General features: G+C 37.7%; 3 protein-coding genes and 8 non-coding genes across 11 annotated transcripts; 9 read left to right on the top strand and 2 right to left on the bottom strand.

The window, feature by feature from the left end:
• The first annotated feature begins 1,371 nt into the window (after positions 1–1,371).
• On the top strand, positions 1,372–2,510 carry LOC135703361 (uncharacterized). The gene is made up of 3 exons (XM_065224555.1): positions 1,372–1,554; positions 1,612–2,065; positions 2,139–2,510. Exons 1-3 carry the CDS (start codon positions 1,455–1,457, stop codon positions 2,503–2,505), a joined length of 921 nt encoding a protein of 306 aa, XP_065080627.1. The 5' UTR covers positions 1,372–1,454; the 3' UTR covers positions 2,506–2,510.
• Positions 2,511–2,519: 9 nt separating this feature from the next.
• LOC135703463 (uncharacterized) lies at positions 2,520–3,686 on the top strand (the record flags this gene model as incomplete). The annotated part of the gene is made up of 1 exon (XM_065224716.1): positions 2,520–3,686. A coding segment is annotated over one exon (1,167 nt), but the record flags the coding sequence as incomplete, so codon positions are not given.
• Positions 3,687–3,822: 136 nt separating this feature from the next.
• Positions 3,823–5,550, bottom strand: LOC135703400 (uncharacterized). The gene is made up of 3 exons (XM_065224597.1): positions 5,072–5,550; positions 4,531–4,924; positions 3,823–4,467 (listed from the first exon to the last, which is right to left on the bottom strand). The coding sequence occupies exons 1-3, from the start codon at positions 5,548–5,550 to the stop codon at positions 3,823–3,825; spliced, it is 1,518 nt and encodes a 505-aa protein (XP_065080669.1).
• A 3,831-nt stretch (positions 5,551–9,381) lies between these two features.
• TRNAM-CAU (transfer RNA methionine (anticodon CAU)) lies at positions 9,382–9,454 on the top strand. The gene has a single exon. It is a non-coding gene; the product is annotated as a tRNA-Met (tRNA).
• Positions 9,455–9,636: 182 nt separating this feature from the next.
• On the top strand, positions 9,637–9,709 carry TRNAM-CAU (transfer RNA methionine (anticodon CAU)). Its single transcript has one exon. It is a non-coding gene; the product is annotated as a tRNA-Met (tRNA).
• Positions 9,710–10,347: 638 nt separating this feature from the next.
• On the top strand, positions 10,348–10,420 carry TRNAM-CAU (transfer RNA methionine (anticodon CAU)). The gene has a single exon. It is a non-coding gene; the product is annotated as a tRNA-Met (tRNA).
• A 1,128-nt stretch (positions 10,421–11,548) lies between these two features.
• TRNAM-CAU (transfer RNA methionine (anticodon CAU)) lies at positions 11,549–11,620 on the top strand. The gene has a single exon. It is a non-coding gene; the product is annotated as a tRNA-Met (tRNA).
• Positions 11,621–11,705: 85 nt separating this feature from the next.
• Positions 11,706–11,778, top strand: TRNAM-CAU (transfer RNA methionine (anticodon CAU)). The gene has a single exon. It is a non-coding gene; the product is annotated as a tRNA-Met (tRNA).
• A 6,077-nt stretch (positions 11,779–17,855) lies between these two features.
• On the top strand, positions 17,856–17,927 carry TRNAM-CAU (transfer RNA methionine (anticodon CAU)). Its single transcript has one exon. It is a non-coding gene; the product is annotated as a tRNA-Met (tRNA).
• Positions 17,928–18,016: 89 nt separating this feature from the next.
• TRNAM-CAU (transfer RNA methionine (anticodon CAU)) lies at positions 18,017–18,089 on the top strand. The gene has a single exon. It is a non-coding gene; the product is annotated as a tRNA-Met (tRNA).
• Positions 18,090–23,935: 5,846 nt separating this feature from the next.
• Positions 23,936–24,007, bottom strand: TRNAE-UUC (transfer RNA glutamic acid (anticodon UUC)). Its single transcript has one exon. It is a non-coding gene; the product is annotated as a tRNA-Glu (tRNA).
• Between the last annotated feature and the right edge of the window lie 3,804 nt (positions 24,008–27,811).

Here is a 27,811-nt window from a genome sequence, read left to right as displayed (position 1 = left end):
TCGATTTTCCCCATACAAACTTCAAGCCGTTTGAGCGAGGGGTTCCCGTGAACCAAATTTTGGCAGGGTGTTTCTGACCCCCAAAACTACCATTCCAGAGAGTAGCGTTTGAAATCCCAGATTTGACCTATTTTGAAACACCCAAGCAACCAAAAGTTCGACATTCCATGATAAAACCCACTTTCAAGTTCCATAAAGTTCAAATAAAGTTCCGACAGAACCTTCAAGTTCCATAAAGTTCGAATAAAGTTCTGACAGAACTTTCAAGTTTCATAAAGTTCAAATAAAGTTCCAACAGAACTTTCAAGTTCCATTAAGTTCAAATAAAGTTCCGACAGAACTTTCAAGTTCCATAAAGTTCGAGTGAAGTTCTGACAGAACTTTCAAGTTTCATAAAGTTCAAATAAAGTTCCAACAGAACTTTCAAGTCCCATAAAGTTCAAATAAAGTTCCAACAGAACTTTATTGCTGCGAAAGGATCTAAAGGATTCACAGGAGCAGCTTCAGGGTCCAAAAAGTACCCATTCATACTTTTAGCATTTTGAAGTTCAAAATAAATTCCTAAGATCACTTCTTAAGATCTCTAGACAAAGCTGCAAACATTCCCGCATCAAAGTTTCTAAGAAGTTCCATGGTAGCCCACATGAAACAATTCGCACAAGCCTTTGTTTGTAACAGTTTTTTATGTACATAATTCTAAAAGGTTCAAGTAAAGCATTCTCCTTATATTTATGCAATGCATCAATATTCAATCCGAATATAAAAAAAAATTAATAGAGAAATTTTTGTATTTGAACCTATGTATTTCGCGTGCGAGCTACGAGCGCTAACCACTGCGCCACGAGTGTCTTGAAATAAGAAGCGAGAAAACTCCAATTTGAAATTCATCGAGGTGTTGAGTTGCATGCTCAAGTCAGTCAGCCGACATCACTGATGGTACCTATTAGAGAGGGTCTAATATAAAAGAGAAGCGGATTCAACACAAACTGCCTTGGCAACCTATACCTAGGGGATTTCTAGCAACACTGTCAATGCAATCAAGATAGGCGCTGCTCGATTGGCTCTGGTTTTGACAGTTCGTTTGACTCACAACCAGCCAGACCCCTCCCCTCTTATACTAGACCCTCTCTAGTATCTAAAGTTACGTAAGAACCGGAGTGATTTAAGATAGAAGCGTAACTGTGCTTGTAAACAATAAATACGATCGCTAATTCCTCGCAAATAAAATCTTACAGTTCCAACCTAAAACGACAAACAGGTAAGGAAATTAATATCAGCTGGTAGTGATACATTTTGTTTGCGAGTGTGAACTTTTATTCACGAGAAATGTGCGATTTATTTTTTTGTTTACAATAACAGATGCGTCCTTTTCAAAAACAACTCAGGATATACCTGTCACGATCAAAACATCGGATCTTATATTTTTCAGTAAGCATCTGTGATTCCAACATAAAATGGATTTTTCAAAGAAAATAAAAAAAAACGGCCTTTTTTATTACCGTCGTAAAAAGATTCTTGAGAGATGGACCAAGGAAAACCGATTATTTCAGTCAGGTAAGTTAACTCTAGGTTAAATCTTGAAAAGGATAACTATATCCATTGTTTTTATAGAGCTTTGCAACATCAACCAACAACCATCGTCTACTGTGAAGGAGATAACTCCATCGGAAGGTAGGGATGTGGATGAAATTATAGACACTGAATGTACCGGTACACAGGAACCTGATCCCTATGAAAATTTCAACAAAAATGAACCCACAACGAACATTGCAGAGGTCGATTTAGCTATCTCTGGGCTAAATGGTGACCTCCTATCTACAGACGAACTTGATTCAATGAGTCTTGAAGAGAGCATCCGCTTTTGGGCTTTAAAAACAAATCAATCCCATCAATCAATCAATTTGATTATGGACATCATACGGAAAAAGACGGATGGGAAGCAATTGCCACGTTCCGCTCGATCATTGCTGAAAACTGCACGAAATGCTTCATCAAATATCGTAGACATTGGAGGTGGTCAATATTGGTATTATGGGATTCAAAAATGCCTTGCAGATTTTTTTCGGTAAGTAAAATTAAATGTTCGTTATTATTTTGATTATTATGATAATTTCATTATTATTTATTATTTTTTCCAGCAACATTGATCACCCCATTACCATTTCAATCAACGTGAACATCGATGGAATTCCTATTTACAAAAGCAGCAAAGCTCAGTTTTGGCCAATACTATTCAACATATTTGAACACCCGGAAGTTAAGCCAATGACCATTGCCATATTCCTTGGAACTTCAAAACCTGAAAGCCTGGACGAATTTTTGCGACCATTTGTTAACGAGCTAAAATATGTGTTAAACCATGGAGTTATTTTGAATGGTCACAAAATTAGTATTCGAATGAGATGCTTCATATGTGATTCACCTGCACGTGCCTTCATAAAAGGTATATCAGAAGTTATCATTTCATTATGGTCATGTCTAATAAAAATGTTTAACATTTTTTAGGAGTATATGGCTTTAATTCAAAAAACGGATGCCTAAAGTGCGTATGTGAAGGCGAATATTCCTATGAATCTCGCACTGTAATATTTACATCATTAAATTGCGCCAAACGAACTGACCAAGAGTTCCGAATGAATTCCTATAGTCGTCATCAAAAAACTGCAACGCCTCTGATTGATATCCCTAATCTGGATTTAATTCAAAACATTATCGTGGCTGATAGACTTCATCTCATTGATTTGGGCGTAATGAAACGATTATTGATTGGATGGAGGGATGGCAGCCTTGGATTCGCAGCTAAATTATCGTCTCTACAAATTAATGACATGTCTGCCATGCTTTGTAATATTCAGCTTCCATCTGAAATTCATCGCAAGTTCAGAGGCTTGGACTATCTTGCCCACTGGAAAGGAACTGAATTTAATAATTTCTTGCATTATGCCAGCATAGTTGTGTTAAAAAAACATCTTTCCTCGGAGGCTTATCAACATTTCCTTTTATTTTATTGCTCCATAACGATGCTCTCATCAGATTTATACAAATCAAACTGGCACGTAGCTAGAAAAATGTTGGAAAAGTTTATAATTGATTTCATGACGATCTACGGGCAACAGTATATCACGAGTAACATTCATAACCTTCAACATATTGTAGATGAGGTAGAGGCGTTCGGCTCATTAAGTACGATGGCAGCATATCCCTTTGAAAATGGTTTACAACGGCTGAAGCATTTGATACGCAGTGGATCTAAGACTTTGGAACAAGTAATAAATCGACTATCGGAATTAAATTCACATGATTATTACAAGACACATCAATCTTCAAAAAAATATCCTTCTATTACCATCTGCGGAGAATCTGTCCGCGCTGAATTAGAGGAATGGTTCGTTCTAAGCACGTCTCACAGGAATGCTTGGTTTCTGACTAAAACCAATCAAGTAGTACGGTTTGTCAACGCAATTCAAACTCCAACCCTAATTATTTACGGCAAAGTTGTGATAAGAAACAGAATTTTTTTTCAAGACCCTTTTACCTCATCTGTGTTACACATATTCTGTGGTAATATCAATAATTTGTCCGCGAATGAGTTCCTTTTTAGTTATGACGAAATCAAGTGCAAGTTAGTTGCAGTTCAAAGTGGCGATGAATTTGTATTTATACCTCTCCTACACACTCTAAAATAGAACAGATTGAACAAGTTTTGTTAACAATAAATCATATGTCATTTTTTTACTGTGTTTCATTGAATATTAAAATATTGAGCAAAAATCAGTACAGCATATCAGTATGAAATCAGCGTATTCCATTCAAATCGGAATTTCAATCAGATACGTCGGATATGTTGTCGTCTGATAAGTCATATTCTTCTAAAACGATGCTTTCATACGAAGAAACGTCCTTGGTGGAGGACATGTCGCTTGATGATACTGAGTCCATATCCTTTTCAGTGGAAGGTGCTTCATCGATAAATGTTGATGGTTCATGGGGTTCGGAGTTTTCTGTGGTCATGTGTTGGTGAACTTGAATTTCATTCGTATCTTGGATACAGTTCGCTTGAAGAGTATCATCTGAGTTTTGGTTGGCAGCTTGTCCTTTCATGTTATCCACGGTTTGTTCATCGCTCCTGTAGTCTGCTTTTCCTCGTTTAGTGTTCCTTTTTTTGACAACATGGCGTGAACTCCGACGTATTCCAGCAGATTGTAATCTTTTAGTAGCATTTTTCAACTTTTTCTTAAAAAAATTGGCCAATTTGTGCTGTGTGACAATTTCCGTTTCATCAGTTCCAATGTCCACAAAAACCTTCAGAAATCTTCGATGAATCATTACTGCAATTTTAGGACCCTTACGACTTGAGCCAGTCCAAGTGCACTGCACCTGGAACTCTTTGGTCATTATCAAATCCAGTAAACAAATCATACGGTCATCAGCACAATCGCCACTTACGTTCACGCGAAGCCATTTCATCTACAATTAGTAAAATTGAAAAAATTAAACTAGGATAATAGAACGACCAATGCAAATACTTACCAGATTTGATCTATATGACTCATTTTCAAGGCTTTTCTCAAAATCTTCAAATTTTCGGTAATCATTAATAGGTTCCAAGTTAAACGATAGGCCTGCTTCTGCTGATCCATCTTGACCATTACGACATCTTATGGCATCCATAATAAACTCCATTTGCGTTGACTGGTGGGCCAATCTTTTTTCCAGAGATGAAATTCGAACATCAATTATGGCGTCGGATTTTCGTTGCATGTCAATGAGCTGTTTCAAATAGTCCACACATTGTTCAATAGAGTTTTCAGATGCCGATTGCGGATTGCCAGGTTCAGGAAAATCTCTGTTGTTCTGATCAAATTCAAAGTAGGGCTGATTGAAATTAGGTGTCACTGGTACTAGTATTGGCTGAAGAGGCGTTGTTGGATCAGCTGTAGCGGTCATGTTAGGTTGTGATGCGGAATATTGATCTTGATTATGGCTTGTCGGTTTTGAAAGGTGGGATGCAGGAGTTGTTACGTTCGCAAAAAGCACTTTTTTGGACGTATTCTTCGGGCAGGATTGAAATCGTGGAGGAGACCCAGCTGTTTTCATTATAGGCGCATTTTGATTATTAGATAGTGGTGCATTTGTAGAGTTGGGTGGAACATCGTGGAATGGTGTGATTGTGATTTGTGGAGATGGCTCAACTGAGGGCAAATTCAGCATACTTTGAAAGTTTGCCGGCGCTGTTTTGTTATTTTTTTTTCTTTTCCGAGGGACCATGCTGACATCCGAAGAAGAGCAACCTGACATCTCATCGATTACCAGAGCAGCTTGAGCATATGATGGCATGTTTTTGCGTTTAATTCGGCATTTGAATTTTAACCAGGATTTTCCTGGTGTAGAATTTTCATCACGTAGCAATGTCGCCTGTTCGGTACTGGACTTGACGTTTGGCCACAACAAAATATCTCCTTGAATGGATTTATCCAGCCATTTTTCGGGAACAGCCGAGAGTTCCTTTCTCCCTCCTGCGCTGAGAGTTTGAACGATGGCAAATGACATACCTATTAGGAAAGAGCAACTAATATTATTGCCAATTTTTTTACAATGAATTCTTTTATAAAGAAAGAGAGAACTACTTCTCTCTTTCTTTATGCAGGTATTCCACTAAGACGCCCACGTTAATCAGGAATCAACTCCATGTTACCTTTTGATTACTTAGCAATATGAAACGAAAACTTTTGCAGTGATTTGCTGGATCCGGTTCGACTTGTAAAGTTTATTTTTCATGAAACCTTTGGTGACATTCACTTTGTTTTCATGGTAACCAGTGTTGCTAGGTAATTTAAAGAAAGGTCTGGAAAATTAAAAACGAATAATCTCGTGTTTTGTGAAGAAAAAGAAAGATAAACATAGAACAGTTATAATAAGGGATCGTTAATCAATTATGTCACACTTTTAGGGGGGAGTGGGGGGGGGGGGGTTGGAAACTGTGACGAGTCATACAAAAACAGTTAAGATTCATACAAAAAATGTGACAAACGGGGGAAGGGGAGTTGAAAATGGGCCAAATTTGCGTGACATAATTAATGGAGTTTCCCTAATATCAATCGTCAACAATGAATTTAAAAATGGAAATTGACATTTTGTTGATGCATGACCAAGCAAATATTTTTAACAATAGAAAAATTAGTTTATTTGCAAACAAGGAAATTCTGTTTTCTATCAAGCGATGACGGCAGTAACAATACGCGATATTTTCAGTGTCATTTTAATCATAATACAAATTGTTTGCTATGAATCTACTACGGTATGCTTTTAAAAAATAAAAAATAAATGAAATCTAATGCCATTTACTATTTACTGATGACAAGAATTTAACAATCATTTAGATAAATCTGGTAATATGGCATCCCTGATGGTAACAAGCCCTGAACACTTCAACAGTAGCTGAAACCACAGCCTATTTTTATATATTTCAGATGCCGTAGCGGTTCGTGCTGAAGCTTTCACGCAGGAGGACTGGGTTCAATTCTTCAAGCAGCTCTAATAATATAACATGATCATAAATAATACACTAAATTTACAAAAACATTCATAAATAGTGCAACATATAAGTATGAGAAGATAAGAATATGAGAATTTGATCTGTGCAATAGAGGGCACATTTTTTTTCCAAAAAGTGCCGCACAAGTTCCGCCAGAAGCTGCTTAGAATGCTATGCGATGATGAAACGGGAACTTTCAAGTTCATATAACGACTTAAAAATGAAGCTGCTTAGAATGCTATATATCGACTTCAACCTAGCTGCTTAAGCCATAAAAGGCCATGTTATCCGAACTTTTGGTTACTTGGGCAGTCTATTGATCATCGATAATCAAATCGGAGATATATACATTTAAGCGTTTCTTGGGTAACACAGTTCGAAAAAGTAGTGTAAATTTCTGTTCAGTATGATGCACATAAATGGAGCGTCACATATCATATAAGTTTACATTATATATCATGTAAAGTTCTGAGACATTTCGTGCAATGTAGCAAATATTGTATACAAAAGCCCATTGTTGTAAACAACATTGTTTACAAATTGCTCGGTTGCGTGAAATGAAATACAAGTTTACGTGAATGAATGTTTACATTACTATTAAAATTCAGAATTTTTAACTGTGAAGTTTATATGATGTTTTGATAAATAAAATCTTGTTTTATGTGTTGAACGTTTTTTTTTTATCGAAAATTCATATAAAATTATAAAATAATAAATAATAAAATATAACTTGTACCTTCACCAGACACTGTTTCAACCAATCGCTTAAAGTAATAGTTGTGGAACATACCCATCCAAACCAATGTGCTCGGCAAGAGCTACAAAACCCTTCCATGAAATCAAACTTCGACACCTTCGCTCCATAACCGCACACCGATGCGATGGTTAGGATCAGCTCCTCCGTTCAACCACAGCAGACGATCACCATGCCAATTCGAATTTTGTGGCATGTTGTGGAGGTACCTACCTATCTACGTACCGTGTGGCATCCAAATTGATTCCCATGCTCACTAAAACCCTCCCCGATTTCCCAAAGTGCTCGAACAGATTGCCGTCGCCTAGCAGCATGATGCCTACTTCTTTAGATTGGAAGGCGTTGAGCATCGTTTAAGCCTCCCACAGCTTTTGCTCACGCGGTTGCAATCCCAGGGCATACCTCGCGACCAACTTGAGCTATTCGCTATCCCTTATAGAGCTATTCATATTATTATCTAATTTATATCCGATGGAATCTCCGGAGCAAGGCGCGAATCAGCGTGTGCTTACCACGCTTTTCGGATTGTTGTTGCACGGCTCTTGGGCTGGTACTCATTCACACTGAGCTGACTGAGGCACGTCCAACCTCTGCCCCGTTCGGATCAAGTGTCATTTATTGACCTCGAGGATTCAGCAGCTCGGCAACAGGGGCCACGTTAGTAGAGTCAGAGGCCAACGATCAACAACCTCTCCGACTCCTCGTGACGGCTTGAGGGCTGCTCAAGAAGACGCTTTTTGTTTTCGTTTCCTTTCTTGAAGCCGTCCATCGCGCAGAAACAGCTTATCTTATGCTCAGCTTCCTCAGCGAGCGAGTGACCGACCGAGCGTGCCAGATTACGATAAAGAATTAATGGATAAACAGTGTTCCACGAATGGGGGCCTAAATTTTCGGGTGTTTGGGAACTTCGAGCAGCCAAAATGCGGTGTTCCTCGCGCTAGAATCGAAAAAAAAAATCCGATAAGATTCTATAAGACGTATCCTACACAAGCCACTTCCAATGGGAAGAAAAGTAGATTGTCATAAATTCCAACTATATATAATATATTAACAAGTAAATTTCATACCTTGTTGCCCGGTGAAATTTCCTAAAAAAAATTTTCATCGACTTCCTATGGACAAATTAGGGTGCTGACGAGTTTGCTCGCAACGTGATATGACCATTATAAAAATAAAACTGCTTTAAGCGGAAGTTACACGTTACGTCGTATGAACCATGTTGCCTTCAATTTCATCAATCTCAATCTGCTTTAAGCGGAAGTTACACGTTACGTCGTATGAACCATGTTGCCTTCAATTTCATCAATCTCAATCTCAAATGTATATCCGGTCCAGCTCATTTAACTTTAAATATGTATAACGAAAATGATAACTCGGCTCTGTAAAGTTTATTCGATTGAGCTTGTACAAATAAAGTAATTTAAAAAAAAATCTCAAATGTCATCAATATTGACAATACTTCTCCTCCTTATATCAACATATTGATGAGTGTAACTTGTGCTTAAAGTAGATAATGTTCTGTTTCAGCAGGACGCCGCTGCCGCTGATCAGTCACAGACTGAGGGTTCCACATGCGCTCTCTTATCTGAATCTGATTGCCGGCCGTGTTTATTAGCGCGCTTTTGAGTGTGTTCTGCCCCTGCTGCTGACCACCCTTCTCTCTTCGTTGACTCGCTTCTACCTCGCCCCACCTCGACGAACGAAGCACGCTCATTCTTATCGGTGTGTTTGCTTTCCGCGTCACGCTTTTCGGGTAGATTTTTATTTCTATTTCTGCTGCCGCTATGGCTTCCCGTTTCGCACGTTACCTTCGTTCTGTTCACCTCAAACTCGCCACCGACTGTGGCAGGCATGAATCAGAATACAAACCGTTGAACGATGGGGAGCTAAAAATAGCAAAACTGCTTTGGCATTTAGGGTAATTTATGTGAAGCAGAGTGGCGCAGTGGAAGTGTGCTGGGCCCATAACCCAGAGGTCCGTAGATCGAAACTACGCTCTGCTAATCAGAGATGATTGTATTTTTATTACATACATTGTCTGTCGGTAAATTTCTAAGACACGCATGAGGAAAAATCTCTGCAAGTGTAATAAGCCTCGATGGCGCAGTTGGCAGCGCGTAAGTCTCATAATCTTAAGGTCGTGAGTTCGATCCTCACTTGGGGCATATCCTTTTTTGGTTGATAATTAAATAATTATAAATTAAATGTATCAATCAAAACGATTTGTTAAGGTAAGCGTATGCTTGATTATTCATAAAAGCTCTTTGTGTTGTTGTAGGTTTTTACACATTGTCTGTCGGTAAATTTCTGAGAAACGGATGAGGAATAATCAAAGAACTTGTAATAAGCCTCGATGGCGCAGTTGGCAGCGCGTAAGTCTCATAATCTTAAGGTCGTGAGTTCGATCCTCACTTGGGGCATATCCTTTTTTTGGATAATTAAATAATTATTAATTAAATGTATCGATCCTCACTTGGGGCATATCCTTTTTCTGGATAATTAAATAATTATTAATTAAATGTATCAATCAAAACGATTTGTTAAGGTAAGGGTACTTTTGATCAGGGTTACTTCCACTCTCTTGCTATAAAAAAAAATGTTTTTTTTCGAATTATGAAAACATTAAATGTTGTAGTGATAATTAGTACTTGTAATTTATAAGAAGAAGTCGTGAAGTATGTGTTTGACTCATAAAACCTGTCAATTTCGCTTTCAGAGCGTCACAACCAGCGATCTAATGATTCGCGAACGTTCACTCAGAGTGAGCGCTCACGAATCGTTCAATCGCTAATTGTGACGCACTGAAAGCAATATTGACAGGTTTTATGTATCAAACACAATTCTTCACGATGCCTTCTTGTAACTTACAAGTACTAATTATCACTATAACATCTAATGTTTTCATAATTCGGAAAAACAATTTTTTATAGCAAGTGAATGGAAGTAACCTGCTTTTGATTATTCATAAAAGCTCTTTGTGTTGTTGCAGGTTTTTACACATTGTTCGTCGGTAAATTTCTCAGAAAGTGATGAGGAAAAATCCTAGTAACTGTATCAAGCCTCGATGGCGCAGTTGGCAGCGCGTAAGTCTCATAATCTTAAGGTCGTGAGTTCGATCCTCACTTGGGGCATATTACTTTTTTTGGATAATTAAATAATTATTAGTTAAGGTGATTCCTTGTAGAGTCCACAAATAGCCACCACGTAGGCTATACATATACATGCACTTCCACTTCGAGTTTTCAATTACACAAATCTCGGAAATTAATGGTCCATTTCACCTGAAATTGCTACTTCATGTTTGCTGCAGTACAGCAAACGTGAAGTAACAGTTTCAATGTGGTACGTTTCGAGGAAGCTGATATTTGTGAACTTAATATATCGAAGTATTTACGACAGTAAGGATCTCACATCAAAACACCTTAAATGTATCAATCAAAACGATTTTTTAAGGTAAAGGTACGCTTGATTATTTCTTAAAACTCTTTGTGTTGTTGTTATATTTATCCTTTTTTTGGATCATTATTGGGGAAATGGATGTAATGTCGGCCTAAATGCCCCTAATTTGGGCCCATACATAATCAATAGCGACCAAAAATATCCATAAGTACCGTCCCAATGACGCGTTCATCTAGATAAAATTGATACATAGCAGATTTTTAGCGATGGGCTCAATCTTAGATCCATAGGCCAACATTAGAACCATTTCCCTTAGTGAGAAATTAAATATATCAATCAGAACAATTTGTTGAGGGTAAGCTTGACTATTTCTAAAAACTTTGTGTTGTTGTAGGTTTTATTTTTATCTCGATACTTTAGGTGATTCCTTGTAGAGTCCACAAATGACCAGCACGTAGGCATGCACTTATACTTCGAATTTTCAATTACACAAGTCTCGGAAATTAGTGCCCCGTTTCATTTCAAATTGCTTCTCCATGTATGCTGCAGTTCAGTAAACGTACATCAACAGTTTCATTGTGGTACGCATCGTGGAAGCTGATATACGTGCACTAAAAATTTCGAAGTAGTTACGAGAATATGGATCTCACATTGAAAAACCTTAACTAAGGTTGATTGAATTGTAATGAATATTTGTTCACTCGAAAAAAGAGTAAATGTAACCTACTTTTCAATCAATGTAGCTGAATCATCTGCTTCAACTGCTTTGAAATCAACAATATTTACTGTTGATATAATACAGCAATACTTTTAAATCAAATATAAATTATAGTAAATACTGTGAGCCTTTATCTCCAAGAAGCAGAGTGGCGCAGTGGAAGCGTGCTGGGCCCATAACCCAGAGGTCCGTAGATCGAAACTACGCTCTGCTAACTAGAGGTTAAATTCTTTTTATTACACATCAACTGTCGGTAAGTTTCTTAACTTATGAAGAATGATAAACCGTGAAGGTATCAAGCCTCGATGGCGCAGTAGGTAGCGCGTAAGTCTCATAATCTTAAGGTCGTGAGTTCGATCCTCACTCGGGGCATATCCCTTTTAGAGAGAAACTGCATCCCCTATGCAACTTGGTCCCCTGTACATATGTCCCTAACCCCTAACCTCCTTAACGACGAGGTCAAAGCGCACAAAGCCCTCAATTATAACAAAACAATTGAAACCTGATTTTGTTGAAGAAGAGACGTCCAAAACCTGCTACACATCGCTTATGACTTCCGTAACAATTATTGGGTATAGGTGTAGGTACCCTAAACACATTCCAATATCACATGGAAAACTTGTCAGGAACATTCAATTTTAATATTCGGCCTACTCTACTCTCTCTCTGTCCACATTGGATGAAACTTCGACCCCTCGATAAATAGTCCTTGGTCTTGGTATGTGCTGATTTTTTTTTTCAGCTCACTTTGTACACAACAAAATTCAAGCTGAACAATGCATTAGGTCCTAAGTAACATTGAAAAATTCTCTTTTTCGACATTCCCAACTAATTTCAGCACACAGATCGATGAAACAAGCTTCCAACTAACAGCTTAAAACTGAACAGAAACACTATACGATATACGGCAACTTTTACACAACCTTTATACAAGCAAATCTGGCAAACTTAGGCTGCCGGTTTTGGTCTTATTTCAAAGTTCGTAATCCCTGCGCTTTGATCAGAGAGCGTATCATCGTTGTCCCAGGGTGGTCGTGGCACATTTCGAGTATGAGGGGGTGATTGCAGATTGCTCAAAAGTGCCTGAGTAAAATGCAAGTACTTTCGATGATTACCCGTAGTTGCGATTGGGAAGATGTATATTAGACTGAAGCAAAATTTGAAATTTTCAAATGTAAGGAACACAAGTTATTAATGATTCAAGTCACTGATGTCTTATGATTATGCTCATTCAACTGTTCAGCAGGCAACACTGGTGTTTCTGGTGCGAAGAATAGAGCACAAATATCATGGCTACTATGTCACACTGCAGACTACAGTGCTGCCTACAGAACAGCTGCTTGATCATGCCATAAGATTATCAACCTCTTAAACAATTAATAACAATTTAATTTGACATTTGGCTGAAAAACAATATTGGGCAAAGTTGTAGCTTAGAAAATTTCCCGTAAGAATAGTTATAGAAATTTTTGAAAAAGCAATATGGAAAATAGATAGAAGACAAATAACAAAAAGTTTGGTTTTCCCATAGTAATTTCCATATAAACTTCGAATAGTTTGTGCCAAGTCAGTTTCTTACCAAATGAGTTTAAATTTTGGGAGGCTAATCAGGACCTGATTTGAAACCGTTTGAGCACTGTGGAGCAAAAATTTCAAATTTTGCTTCAGTCTAATGTATATCCATATTCTCGTTTATGTTCGGGCGTGCTGACCAAATAGAAAACTTTTTATTTGATTTTGTTGGGGGGATGGGTTTCGGATGTTGACGGGCTTATGGGTGTTAATATTAAGTTTACGTTAGAACAAAGTTGAAACAGTGAGAAATGTATCGCTTCTGTTTGATAAGTACTTCACTTCGCAACCGATGAACCATTCTGATGGCCCACATAACCGTGTAGGCACCGTGGGTTGGCAGGGTCCAATATGGGACAGCTTGATGTTTGTAAAGTATTATCAGTTAAAACTGTATTTTTAGGCTTTATCTCTATGTATTCTTTAGTGTTTCCTAGCAGATAATCATGTTGGTGTTCGCTGATTCAAAGAGTAAATGGGATAAGCATTAAGCTGTCCATAGTTGGACGTTTTTGAACTTGTGGTACTTATGTGAGTATCCAAGTAACCATATAATATCAAAATAACTTTAAGGGATACATTTATGTAATACATATGGTAACAAAACTACAAGGGACAGCCCTGTGGGGTTGTACGCAATGGAGACGTAGGACTCCGTGTTCTTATATAATAAATGTTATTTGTTAACTGCAACAGAAGCTTGTATTTTGTGTAGGAATAGGAATTTAAGCAGGGTTCTCTTTGTTTATACTCTTTAGTATGACTATGATTGCCCTGAAAAGAACCTTTTGATATGAATTTTAGTTTGGACATGTTAAGAAAATTAACTCTTTTGAAAAATCTTGTTGACCCTGAAAAGGGCCGATGGTAATGCAGGCACAGCCTTCGGAAGGTGATGATGCCGTGTAGGCAGCTGGATCAGCAAATCGGACCGGACAATTCCATCTTCTTCGGTTCAATGATTGGGCACTCGCAAGAGTATCGGCGACTCCTCCCCTTTTTAGTTTTTCTCGTTAAACTCTTTCTTTTGAAAAGTTGGTAAAACTTAGCCTTTAGTAGAACGACGCATAACATTTTTTTCGGGGAATTTATGATCCTGTTACACGTCATGGTTCTTTTCTATGCCTGTTCAGATAAATTTATACTTTTATTTATTTTCTTTACTGCGCTAAATCAAAATAAGAAAATATGTCAGTTACGCACTCGAATAATTGACAATTCGATAAATATTTAATCGAATAGCTAGACAAATCTTTACGATTAATCGTTAATCGAATAATTGGACTTTTAGGCATCCGTATAAAATAGTGTAATTTTTTTTTGTTTTTTGGTGGTCATTCGAAAATGTCGAACAGCAGAATTTCAACTAGCAAGTGTAACCCAAGAACTAAAAGCGGTGCGATGCTAGTTTTTATTGCTATGACGATGACTAAATTAAGGGCCTTAGAAGCAGAGGGGTGAAAGTCAAATCTCTCAATCGATTTTCTCTTTTGATGACCATGGCTTCACTAACCTATTTCACGCTATTTCTGCTATGATCTTCTATCATCCAGAACAACAAACTTATCAATGAGTGTGTTTGCCGTCGTAATAACTTGAAAGTCGACGAAACAGAAAGTCGATGAAGAGAATCGATCAAAATCACTTGCACCCCTGCTTCCGAGTTTAGTTACAAGATTACAACTCTGGAGAGCATTTTGTGTGGTCAGTGGGGGCGTGTGGTTCTGAATGTGGCGATGGGAGTGCAAAATGTTACGTAATTGCATCCTCCCTGGTTTCTTGTAATTACTAGTTTCTTGTTGTAAATCATCAGTCGGAAGCATTACTATCGATACGTAGAAATATTTCTGATCGATTGGTGATAAAATTATTGAAATTTGTCCAGGGGCAGCTGAGTTATTAATGTTCAAAATCTTTCATAATTTCGTTACATTTTCCATTTTCAGTTTTCACAAAGTGTACCCCCATATAGAAATCACAGATGTCTACGTCAAAATTGCTGAGATATTCTTATTCAAGTTAGTGGTTTGAAAAAAAAAACGGGTCCCACGATATCTCATCACTTCTTTGACCAAATCGGTTCATCTTTGGGGTGAAGACTCGTTGAACAGGTCCCGTGTGCATGACGAAAGCCGATTTTTGAAAAGTGGATTTAAAAAAATAGATTAAAAATACTTTAACTATTTATGTTTGTATTACTTCTGCGTGAAGTTAACGATTTTACATACATGCTAAGTTTCAAATAACAGACTTAAAGGGGTCATGAGGAGATGAAAGTATAGAGTTAATAGATACCCCTCACCATCCCTCTCCAACTGCGGAGTTTGGTAAAGAGAGATGATCAACCCGATTCGTACCTTCCTCAAAGCGTTTCTTTCCTTTATTTAACGTCGGTCTCTGTTCCGCAATCTAGTGCCAATCGCCGACGGACATCGATTGTCATCCATTGATGACGGCAATCGAATGAGCAGGAAGGCAGCTTCCACACCTGCGTAGGATATCGCACCCATTCAACACACATGGGCCGGGACCAACGGCTTTACTTCCCTTCCGAAGGAAGACGTGACCAGAGATTTTTATGCCTTAGAAAAATCCCACCGAATCCTCAAAGCTGTCCTTGCTCGCTTTTTATTCTCTATATACAATTTTCACACTGCCGTACTCTAACGGAACTATCAACTCTAGACTTTTTTTTTTTGAAAAAGCAAAATACTAATGCGCTTAATGTGTGCTTTTGTTTTCTTCTGGAATTTCAAATGACATTCCACATGTTTCAAACAAATACCATATGTTTACATTCATTACATTGAATGCGTTGTTCAAAACGCATATACTTACCACTAGAAGGAATTTATGGTTGATAGTCAAATATATTTTGAAATGAGAATCTGACATTCAGACGCTTTTTAATTGGGTCATGGCTCAACTAGTGAACACCCAACTAACGAGCCTCCCACGAGCGAATCTCCGCTGTATATCTGCGTTACGGTTTTAGCGCAAAACTGTCAACAAATTTTACTAAAAAATATCCGTTTGATGTTGGACTAAGATTTTTGTCAATAATGAAGCGTCTTATTTGAAAGTGTCGCAATTATTTTGTACTAATTGAATTTGAAAAACAAGTGTCACGTCAACACTTTCCTACCCATTCCTTTCTTGACCTGCGTTCAGGCGCGGCTGGCGCTGGTATTGCCTAATTTGAGATCACCAGTTTTTACACACTGAGGATGATTGCTAGTCCCAAGCATCGTCTATTGGTTCTCTGTGTAATTACAGCTGATCTGGCAATAACAGAGTAGCAACCGTGGGCGGTCAATCATGCTAATGCATGCTCGTAATGCCAGCCAATGTTGCTGCATAAGAGTCACAATGAGCGATTTTGTCATTATCTCACTTACTCTTTGCTCTTCACTCTTCGCGAAGAGGCGATCAGAAAATCGCTCATTGTAGCTCTGTCAAAGCTGAAATTGCAGGTTTTGTGTGTCGAATGCGGGCTTTGGGATCTTTTCTTGTACCTTACGCATGTGGGAAGCCATCGTGTTGTCTTATTGTTCCAGCGCTAGGCGTTGATTTATCTAAACGTTGCTTGATAACAATGCATTTACAGGATGAGAAAAGGAAGGCACCATTTTATTGTTCACTTGATGTAGTTTATTGTATTGTATCACTCATATACTTCAAAATTAAGCAGATGAAAACAATAATACAACATTATATGCATATAATTATTATGCAGGTCCCCTTTTTAGACTAGATGCTACCAACGATCAATGATTTATAAATAACAAAACTAATTTTTTTTGTTTTTTTTTACATTGTATGATTACTATTACCTTAATATTTCAGTAACCCAAGCAAGTCATCGAAATTAATATGAAGCTGATGAAGCAGAGGAAATAACAACATTAAATAATATTATATGTATATAATTATTAAGCAGGTTATTTCTCGTCATGTTAGTTATTCAGCACAATTTTTAGCATTATTGTTAGTATCATTCGAGCAAATATATTTAATTGCATTATATATCCTATACATTTCAGTGTTGCATCCACCCGCCATTGTGAGCTGAGGAGGTATAGAGCTGCAACTTATTATATGTAAAATACTTCTTCATTGCAGTAGCAACTATATTATCCATATAAATGTATTTCATTATGTCATATTGTAATGTTCTAATATATTTCATTTCTCCATTGCATATATTTTCATTATATAACTGGGTTGGGAGGGAGCATCAGGGTATCATTCAAACTGAAACTGGACGATGGTATGATTGACAGCTGGAGTCTAGGAGGGAATAAACACTATCATTTTCTTTATCCTACCGATTCGATTGTGGTGATGTGAATTCTACTCCAACAGTTTCAGGGAGATTGACGCGCCCTTCTTAACAAACCATCCAGTAGGAAGCTTAATAAGTATTGCGAATTGTGTTATTCGATTTGTTGGAGCGTATCGTTGGAAGGATATTCTTAAATTCCCGTGGATTTCGCGTAAGTGTCTCTGCTTACGGGTCCGCCCTTCAGTTTTTGACCCTTCATACAGCGAAATTGTGAATTCAGATCGGTAGCTCAAATTGATCTGGCTATTAAGTGGAGCTGCATACAAGACAAGTTTTGAAAGGATGGTGGCTACCTTACATACATTACATACATACATTGAATTTGAAAAACAAAAATCGTTGTTTTATAATAAAAACTTTAATCAATTTACACACATTCTTGTTTGATCAAATTTTGATCGTAACACCCTTTACCCATAACATAAAATTATGCAAGGTCTTGTGCAATTCGGAGGAGGTGTCATGTGAAAAATTAGGTGAGCTCTAGGATTTCACAATATACACAATGAATCTCTTCTAACAATGTTTAAGAAGCAGAGTGGCGCAGTGGAAGCGTGCTGGGCCCATAACCCAGAGGTCCGTAGATCGAAACTACGCTCTGCTAATCTATAGAAAATTGAATTTTTATTGTAATTCAGCTGTCGGTAAGTCTCTGGGAAATTGATGAAAATTGATCACTCAACTACGTACCGGGCCTCGATGGCGCAGTAGGTAGCGCGTAAGTCTCATAATCTTAAGGTCGTGAGTTCGATCCTCACTCGGGGCATATTGTTTTGTAGAGATTATGTTCGCTAAGGGGCTGTTCATAAGCTACGCAGACACTCATCTCCCCACGCGTAGGTAGGCACTCGTACATATATGTTTTTGAAATTTTGATGGACCGTAGACTCTCGCAATTTGATACGAAAAGCAAATACAAAGCTAGCCAATAGGGGAAATGAATGTAATGTCGGCCTACATAAATGCCTCTAATTTGGGCCCATACATAAATTCAGCAATCGACTAAATTTTCAATAGCGTCCAAAAATATCCATTAGTACCGTCCCAATGACGCGTTCATCTAGATACGATTGATACATAGCAGATTTTTAGCGATGGGCCCAATCTTAGATCCATAGGCCAACATTAGAGCCATTTCCCCTATAGTGTTCTGAAAAAATTAAAAACTGTCTTCTCCTGGTCAAGTGAGGAAAAGAGCATTACCCTTAGCCCACAGCTCAATGACCTTAAGATCTTGATTGATAGTTGTAATCAGTTTTCTGATATCGTCCGTTGGTACAGGAATATAGATCTGAAGATCGTGTGCGTACAATTGTTATTCACTCACACTTTAACTGTATCAGGACTATCAGGAGGTTTTTGATGTATAAGCTTAGGCAGTATTTACGACAAAAGAGGTCGAAAATCAAAAGGTTGAAATGACAAAAGTTCGAAAAGACAAAAAAGTCGAAAGGACAAATGTTCTAATGGAAAAAAATGTCAAAATAACAAAAGATCGAAAGGGCAAAAGGTCGAAGCGACAAAAGGTCAAAACGATAAAAGGTCGAAATCCTAAAAAAATTTTTGTTAAAGATAACCATATTTCAAAGAACGAGCATAAAATCATGTATCTCTTCAAACTTTTCAGTTTTAGAATATTTACATCAGATTTTGGCCTTTCGGTCTTTTGTTCTTTCAACTGACTGTAGTAGAAGAAATATGGGACAAACTGAAATGCAGCCGAAAAATTTTCTCTACCGAGGGAGAACCGGATTGAATGTGTAAAAACGCACGTTTATGTGATACAGTATAATACTGTTGTCCATTCTAATACTATATGGGCAATGTGTGAATTAATGTTTAAAACTAGAAAATAAAAAGTGATTCTTTCTGCTAAATTCTCATTCAGCTCACTCAGCAGAATGCAATCGTTAAATGCTAAACATGCAAAAAATATAAGTGAGGAATCATCCACATTACTACACTCAAAATTCCTCTTTTGGGACATTTTCATTACTTTTTAATACAGAATTCTTACGTTAAATCTAACTGAATTTTCAATTAACCCATCCTAAAATAGATAGTTTGGTGCTATTAATCTCCCTATCAAAATTCAAAATTTCTGTACCGCAGAGCCACACCACGCTCTCGAGTGCACCGTCAGTGAAAACAAAGAATGTGGCTCTACGGTACCGAAGTTTGATAGGAAGATTAATAGCATTACAGTATCTTTTTTACGATGGGTTAACTGAAAATTCAACTGGATTTTACGTTAGCATTCTATAATAAAAAGTAACGAAACAGCCCCAAAGGAGTGATCCATCACTGATTGGGACATTCGACCTTTCATTCCTCTTTAAACCATTCGACAGTTAGTCCATTCAACCATTAGACCATTTTTTCATTCGACCTTTTATTCTCCTTCTCATCATTCGATCTTTTGTCCCCCTTCTCATAATTCAACCTTTTGTCCCCCTTCTCATCATTCATTCTTTTGTCCATACGACCTATTGTACCTTTGATCTTTAGTCCTTTCAACCTTCTGTCATTCGACGTTTTGTCTTTTCTTTGTTCCGCATTCGTATAAATCTGTATTTGTTCCTCAAGAATCTATGACAACAGTTCGAACGACAAATGGTCGAAAGAGAAATGGTCTTAAGACAAAAGTTCGAAAGACAAATGGTCTAGATACAAAAGGTCGAAAGACACATGGTCCAAAGACAAATTGTCGAAAGACAAAAGGTCGAAACGACAATATGCGGAAACGAAAGAACGAAATCTTGAAATCCCAAAACTGATTTTTTTTAAGAGTAAGTGTAATTAAAGAAAAGTAAATTGTGTTGATATTTTATACTTTAAAGCACTGCTCACACATTAAAGAAGAAAAAATCTGTGAAAATTATAAGATTATAATAGAGGAAATGTATGTAATATCGGCCTAAGTGTCCCTAATTTGGACCCATACATAAATTCAGCAATCGACTAAATTTTCAATAGCAACCAAAAATATCCATTAGAACCGTCCCAATGACGCGCTCATCTAGATACAATTGATAAATAGCAGATTTTTAGCAATGGGCCCAATCTTAGATCCATAGGCCAACATTAGAGCCATTTCCCCTATATCATATTAGTTTTCCGAAATAAATAACAAAAATATAAGAGTTTGATTTCTCATAAATTTTTCAATATAATATCGATATTTACATCACCATTTGGCCTTTCGAACTTTTGTCATTTTGACCTTTTGTCCTTTCGACCTTTTTCCCTTTCAACCTTTTGTCTTACGACTTTTTTGTCTTTCGACCCTTTGTCTTTGTCCGCATAACATATATGGAACTCGATCATCAAAAATCGACCCCATTTCAGTGATTTCAAGTGGTATAGAAAGACATCGATCTGTCAAATTGATTATACCAGCTGTAAAATGAGAAAGGGAATCAAGGGGTAGTCAATTGTTATAAAATAATAATAACCTGGTTTATAATTCTATGACTTCTTAGCACTTCTGAACTTATGCCTTTCTGTATCGTTAACTATTTATAACTATATAGCTGGATTTAACAAATTCATCACGTTTTTTACACAGCAAAACATATATTAACGTCGCATTTAAAAAAGTAGACATTATTCACCGATATTTGATGCAATGACCTGGCACCCAACGATGAATCCTGATGTTTCATTGTAAGCTACTATTTGCTAACTGTTTACAGCCCAATTTTGAAAGCGATACGTATTGTTTTCTGTAGTTATCGCAAAAAAGTGGGGAAACTCCACGCGAAGACTTGTTTAATTCTTTGAATGCTAAATTCGCGCGCGTATATTTTTTAAATTTTTTATCTGTAAACTTAGAACATAAATGTATGTACCATTTTTTTTCGTTAATTTTTTTCTAATTGATTAGAATCAATTACAATACTCGTCAAAAAATCCTTTGATAAGCCCCCTGTAGAGCTAGTCGAAAAAAAAAATGAATGGCCGCATTACCTTGACAATTTACAAAAATCGCCTTTTCGGCCACTCTGCAACTCTTTACTCCTATGGTAAATTCCCAACAGCAAACGTCAGTCTGTACATGAGACATGGTGGACATTTCCTTACCCTGTCACTCCTATAGAAATCCCATTTGATACTCTCAAGCTTTGCGTGAAGAGACGGCGTCTACTGGTACCATGGTGGAGTGAACAGATAAGACAAAGTTTGCTAGATTTCATGCGCAGATTGTCAGATGCTTATGGGATTTTACCATAAGAGTAAGAGTTACAGAATCGTCGTAACTTCAATGCTTACTGAGCATGCAACCATATATCTGCTTTTCTTTCATAAGAGTCAATGTCGCAAAAGTAAACAATGACTTTTTCTGTGTATTTCTCGAGAATGAAAAACCACTCAAGTAAACAATCACGATGATTATGTAGAGGGAAAGTCCCTCTATCTGATAGTATTGCTGGCTTACATAGATTGACTTTGAACTACGAGAAATTTACGAAAGAAGCCATTGTTTACGTTTTCGACATTGGCCTTTGTGAACGATATCATGACAATTTTATTTTGACAGATCGATGCCCAACTATACCAGTTACTGAGGCAACACCAAAAGGGGTCAACTTTTAGTTAGTTATTTTGCATGAAGTTCCACATATGTTATGTGCTTTGTCTTTCGAACTTCAGCTTTTCGAACTTCAGTCTTTCCACCTTTTGTACATTCAACCTTCTGTCCCCAAACCGCTTTAACGTGGTTTCAATGTTATTACCACGGAACATCTTTCAAATGTTTGGTGAGAACTTAGTTGACTGAGTAATGAATTATTTTTATATTAATTTAGACTATACTGCATTGTTCTCTGGAGTTCATCAAGACGTTTGTAAGAAGTGACATTACATTCACCATATACACTTAGAAATTATTATCGACTTCGATAATTTTTTACCGAACTTTCAACAGCTGGTCAACAGCTGGACCCTAATTTCAAGGGCTGTTTCATTTAATTTTAATTTCAAAACACTGTCAGTGTTGCGTAATTTGGACGATAGGCCCTTTTGATCGCTTCAGCATCGACTCAGCTCGGACGAATGTCGAATATTTTTCGATAGCGAACCGATGTAAACATAATAAAGCGTGCAATTACAGATAAAGTATTTCTATGGAAGTACCAATAGAATTAGTTTAAACTTAGTGAATCGTACGCGAACGTGAGTACTTAACTGCAACTATTAAAATGCTTGATAAATAATTTGACCCATATCATCATTAGATAACCTAACCTCAAAACTAAATAATTGGCTTGGAATTCTCACGAACCGAATTGTTACTGTTAGAAAACTAATTTGTAAGTCTAATAATTGTTAAGCCAGAATGTAAAACTAAAGCTAAATATAATTACAGTCGAGTTGCGGAAAACCGAACTACGGAAAAGTTTTGTAACAGTCAGCCTTGTATATATATTGCCATTGTGATGAAGATTTCCTTGTTTTGAAGTCTTAAAACTAACGAATTAAATGGCCTGGTTTTACCGAACAGTTCAGTCGTTGAATGTGCGTTAAAAATTACCGAAGTCGTTTGTAATTTCTAAGTGTGTAAGACATAGTTTTGAAAAGAACAAACGGTTATAATTCGCTTAGTATGGGCGTACCATTGCAAAATTTGAGAAATTATAGCTATCGTTAGCTGTGTTCATATTTTCCGAAACAGTCTATATTAACAGCAAAAACTCATCCTGCCAGTCCCAAATTAACAGCCGCTGCTTATCGTGTTTTTATCGTAGTAATTTCAATTTGTCGATTATTTGATTTCTCGCTCGTCCGCTTGGGGCCTGTTTGGTGGATTTGTCCTTGTTAATGCACTTCTTGAATTTTGCTTTTCGGTTCAAATATTATTGAGCAAACGCCGCCGCTACTGTCGCCTAAAAACGACACGATCAACACGCTCTCAGGAAGACACGACGAGCAGCTTCCCAGTGGACAGTTCAGTCCCCGGCGAGCATCTCCCTTCGTTCCACTTCTTTCGGCAAATATTATTCGACGCACTCACCCATCTCGGAAAGTACACAAAAGGAAAATATTTAGATAAGATATTGATAAAAAAAATAATTTCCTTAAGAGGATTAAATGTTTCCACCTTCTCACGCACCTACCGGTTTTGATGCTGAGAAAAAGCGAAGAGTTTATCAAACAGCAGCATTTCTGAGTCTCTCCCTCTATACAGAATGCAACTGGTTTTCAACTTCTCGACACTCATCTTGCCAAATGATTCTCGTCATCTTCAGTGCAGAGGAAATATGTTACTGGCTATTTCAATTGAGCGCTGTAAATATTTATATTTTGATATGAATCGTTATGATACTGAACTCCATTTATGCAAAAATAAAAGAAAAACTGGCGATATGTTTGTTTCCAGGTTGGGCCATAAAATGTGATTACCATTCGAAAGTTTGGTGCAAGTTACACTCGGGTAAGTCAAAAGTAAGTCAAAAGGTAAGTCAGAAGTATATAGAAGCCAAGCCAAGATCCCGATAAAAACAATGTTCTAAGAAATATTCAAAATTATGTATGGTAATCTTATTAATGGTCCCGTAATCTGCGAATAGATTTGACATTTCAGTAAAAAATTTCAACTAACGTGTTAAAAATTTCCCATACCGGGAATCGAACCCGGGCCTTCTGGGTGAAAGCCAGATATCCTAGCCACTAGACCATATGGGACCACATGAGCAATGGGTATTCGGCTCACATTGTATCCTTAATCGACCAATCAGCCCCAATTTGTATTGCATTCTTAATATCTTAACTCACATAAAATTGCTCCGAATTCCATTGGCACCCGGTGCTGGCGCCCATAAAATCACAGCAAACAACACAGTGTGCTTTGTGTGCTAGATGGTATCAATTATCTATTTTTTTTCACTCTTGAGGGCTCAACAAAGAAGGCTCTTGTGTAATGGACGATCGGTTCATTCACGAAAACGAAAAACAAGCTCCTATAAAGGTATTGTCTGCAGTACATCCGATCCGCCTCTCCCTGATCTATCTTATGCCAACTCATCTCACGCTCCCGTTCGCATGATGGCCTACTACTATCTTGTCCGACGCCATATAGACACGAGTAGGTCGCTCTTTCTCTGGCTTGCCTCCATTCATCGCAGAATTTGATTTCCTTAAATACTCGCTTATCACGAGAGCACTCTCGCGTGGTATGATGATGGCCTTAAAATAGAGCTATTTCGGTTGGAAATTCCGAATCTGATGCTCTGCTGCTGCTGCTGGTCAGATGTCCATTGTTGTAAACAATGTGTGAAATTGAGACTATTTCAAGTTACTCTGTGGTTCTATTCTTTTCCATTCTTCTCGGTGGCAGTGATTAACGGAAGCCGATGAACCACTGTTGTGTAGATTGGATGTACGTACGGGTATTGTAATATTTGTATTTCACCGACTGAATTTGACTTGATGCCACGGCGCGCGATCCTGACGCGTGATTTGTTGTTGTTGTTAGCTTTGATTCTTTTGTTTCGCAACATAACTAACATGTAAATACTCGTGGCTGCGTTTTTTTGTCTCGTCATGGATGAAAGTCAGTATTATCGGTATCGATTATCTATTATTCGGGCTTTTGGTATTTAGGACGATAATGATGCGCTGAAGTGCGCCAGTCTGTTTTGGAACGTTTGTGATACAGAATTTATGGTATTTATGAGCTAAGTAAGAATATTTTGATGAGAATGTAGTTCACTGTTTTCTATTATTTTAAGAATGTCCTGTTTCTCACGGTACGGTTATACTTTTTTGTACATTTTTACTATTTATTTAAAATTGCAAATATTCGTCGCCAAATTAGGAAACAATGTTCCAGATTTTCTACTGAGTAAATGTTTTACACAATTAACAAAAAACAAGTGTAATCCTGACATATATATTGAATACTGGGCATTGAAAAAATCAAGGAATTCCCATTTTAGACGTATTGTCACGGCGAAATAGAAAAACACACTGTTCTTTTAACAGTCCCATGCCTTCAAGGCGGGCTTCTTTGGACGCTTTAATGATAGAATAGAGTAGTTTCACGGCAACTCTAAAATCGGTTTTATTTTTCCTTCTTCGAATTCGACGGACCACCGCATATTTCTGGAGTCCTTTTTGATTGGGTCGTATGTAATATTTTTGTCAATTAGAGAAACGAGGTGTTTTGTTTTGGTGAAAAAAAAATGGTGGGGTTGTGTACAAGACACGACCGCATGGTTAACGTAGACTACGTTAAGCAGTGTAGTGACATTCTCGTGCGTTTTTCTAGATATTGATTTAACATACAGTAGAAGTAACCTATGATTTCGGTCCTATGTACATATTTTGGATTTCCTACTTAGTCAAATTCAGGACCTCATAAAAATGCGAATACATATTCTATTAAATTTGGTTCCTAAATAACAATGATATATGAGTAAGGCTTTCTTCAGGTGATTAATTGAAGCGTCCAACAATGACCGTCATGATGGCTGATATTCCCTAGCACTTCAAGATTTCTAGGACACAAATCTTGGACGATTGTGACATCACTCCCCAAGTAACAATTTTAGTTTTATGAAGGTTCTGTAGACCATGATTTAGGCTTGTAGAATGCTATAAAACCTCTATAAAACTGTAAATGTTACTTGGGTCATGAAATTGATACTCCTTGAGATTGATCAGAAATAAGGTTTCCTCAGCGATTCAACTTCATAACGCTAAACGGAGTGCACGATTTTGCACCAATGTTATGCAACATTTCATAGTTGGTCGGGATATCAATTAGCCATGAATCCCTCCAATATGTTCTCGGTACATCTTTTATCTACCGATTGAACAAAAAAAAATACTAAGGCTGTGTTCCATTTGGAAAATTTTCACTTAGATTTGACACTTTGAAAATAAATTAAGATGTTCGAAAATCCCTGTTGTTGATCGGCTGATTTTCGAGAAAGCGTCTGTCAAAATTGATTCCTTGTCTGTCATAAATTGGCGTTGACGGCACCGTCGAAAACTCGTCTCTTCTAGAAAAGATTGATAGTTTCATATGGGATTTTTCGGTGTAGTGAAAGGATAAAGGGTGATACGGTCAAAATTTGGTCAATATCAATATATATTTCTTTCAATTTTGCATTTAAAAAACCTGAACACCCCTCATTTTGAAGGTGTGTGTGTGTAGAATGTTGCTCCTATTTTGATTTTGGAATTCACTCTTCAGTTGTCAAAATGCCGTCCAAGCAAGAAGAGCAGCGTATCAAAATTTTGCTCGCGCATCGCGAAAATCCGAGCTACTCGCACGCAAAGTTGGCAAAATCGCTAAAAGTTGCCAAATCAACCGTTACAAATGTAATTAAAGTGTTTGGGGAACGTTTGTCGACAGCCAGGAAGTCTGGATCGGGGGAAATCGAAAACCGGAAGCCGCTGAGACGACAAAGAGAGTTGCCGGTAGTTTCAAGCGAAACCCTAACCTCTCTCTCCGAGATGTCGCAAATAAGCTGGGTGTATCGTCTACAACCGTGCATCGAGCCAAAAAACGAGCCGGACTATCGACTTACAAGAAGGTAGTGACTCCAAATCGCGATGATAAACAAAATACGACGGCCAAAGCGCGATCCCGGAGGCTGTACACGACGATGCTGACGAAGTTTGACTGCGTGGTAATGGACGACGAAACCTACGTCAAAGCCGACTACAAGCAGCTTCCGGGACAGGAGTTTTATACGGCAAAAGGAAGGGGAAAGGTAGCAGATGTTTTCAAGCACATGAAACTGTCAAAGTTCGCAAAGAAATATCTGGTTTGGCAAGCCATCTGTACCTGTGGCTTGAAAAGCAGCATTTTCATAGCTTCTGGGACTGTCAACCAAGAAATTTACGTGAAAGAGTGTTTGAATAAACGTTTGCTGCCTTTCCTGAAGAAAAACGGTTGTTCCGTACTGTTTTGGCCGGATTTGGCATCTTGCCATTACGGTAAAAAGGCCATGGAGTGGTACGCCACCAACAACGTGCAGGTGGTTCCCAAGGACAAGAACCCTCCCAACACGCCAGAGCTCCGCCCAATTGAGAAATACTGGGCTATTGTCAAGCGGAACCTAAAGAAGACCAAAAAAACTGCTAAGGGCGAGCAGCAGTTCAAGGCAAACTGGCTTTCTGCGGCGAAGAAGGTGGACAAGGTGGCTGTACAAAATCTGATGGCAGGGGTCAAGCGTAAGGCCCGGCAATTTGGATTTGGAAAAGCGGAAGCCTAACTGAATATTTTTCCTGAATTTTATACTAATTGAACTTGAAAAAGAAATTTAATTTGATTTTTTAAATAAACGATTTCACCGTTTTACACGCGTTTTCCCTTGACCAAATTTTGACCGTATCACCCTTTAGTACAAAATCCGCCATGTTTCACGCACAGTCTGACGTTTGCTTATGGATTTTACCATAGGAGTAAAGAGCTACAGAGTCGCCGTCAACGCCAATAAGTCTGCTGGATAAGCAGGTTTATTTGAAAATTTTCCA

Source organism: Ochlerotatus camptorhynchus, unplaced genomic scaffold (assembly GCF_037179485.1).
Source record: "Ochlerotatus camptorhynchus isolate MF236.1 unplaced genomic scaffold, CSIRO-AGI_Acam_v1.1 ptg000213l, whole genome shotgun sequence".
In the NCBI taxonomy this organism is placed as follows: domain Eukaryota; kingdom Metazoa; phylum Arthropoda; class Insecta; order Diptera; family Culicidae; genus Ochlerotatus; species Ochlerotatus camptorhynchus.
Note: the sequence above shows the minus strand (reverse complement) of the source record. Positions and strands in the feature narration are given on the sequence as shown.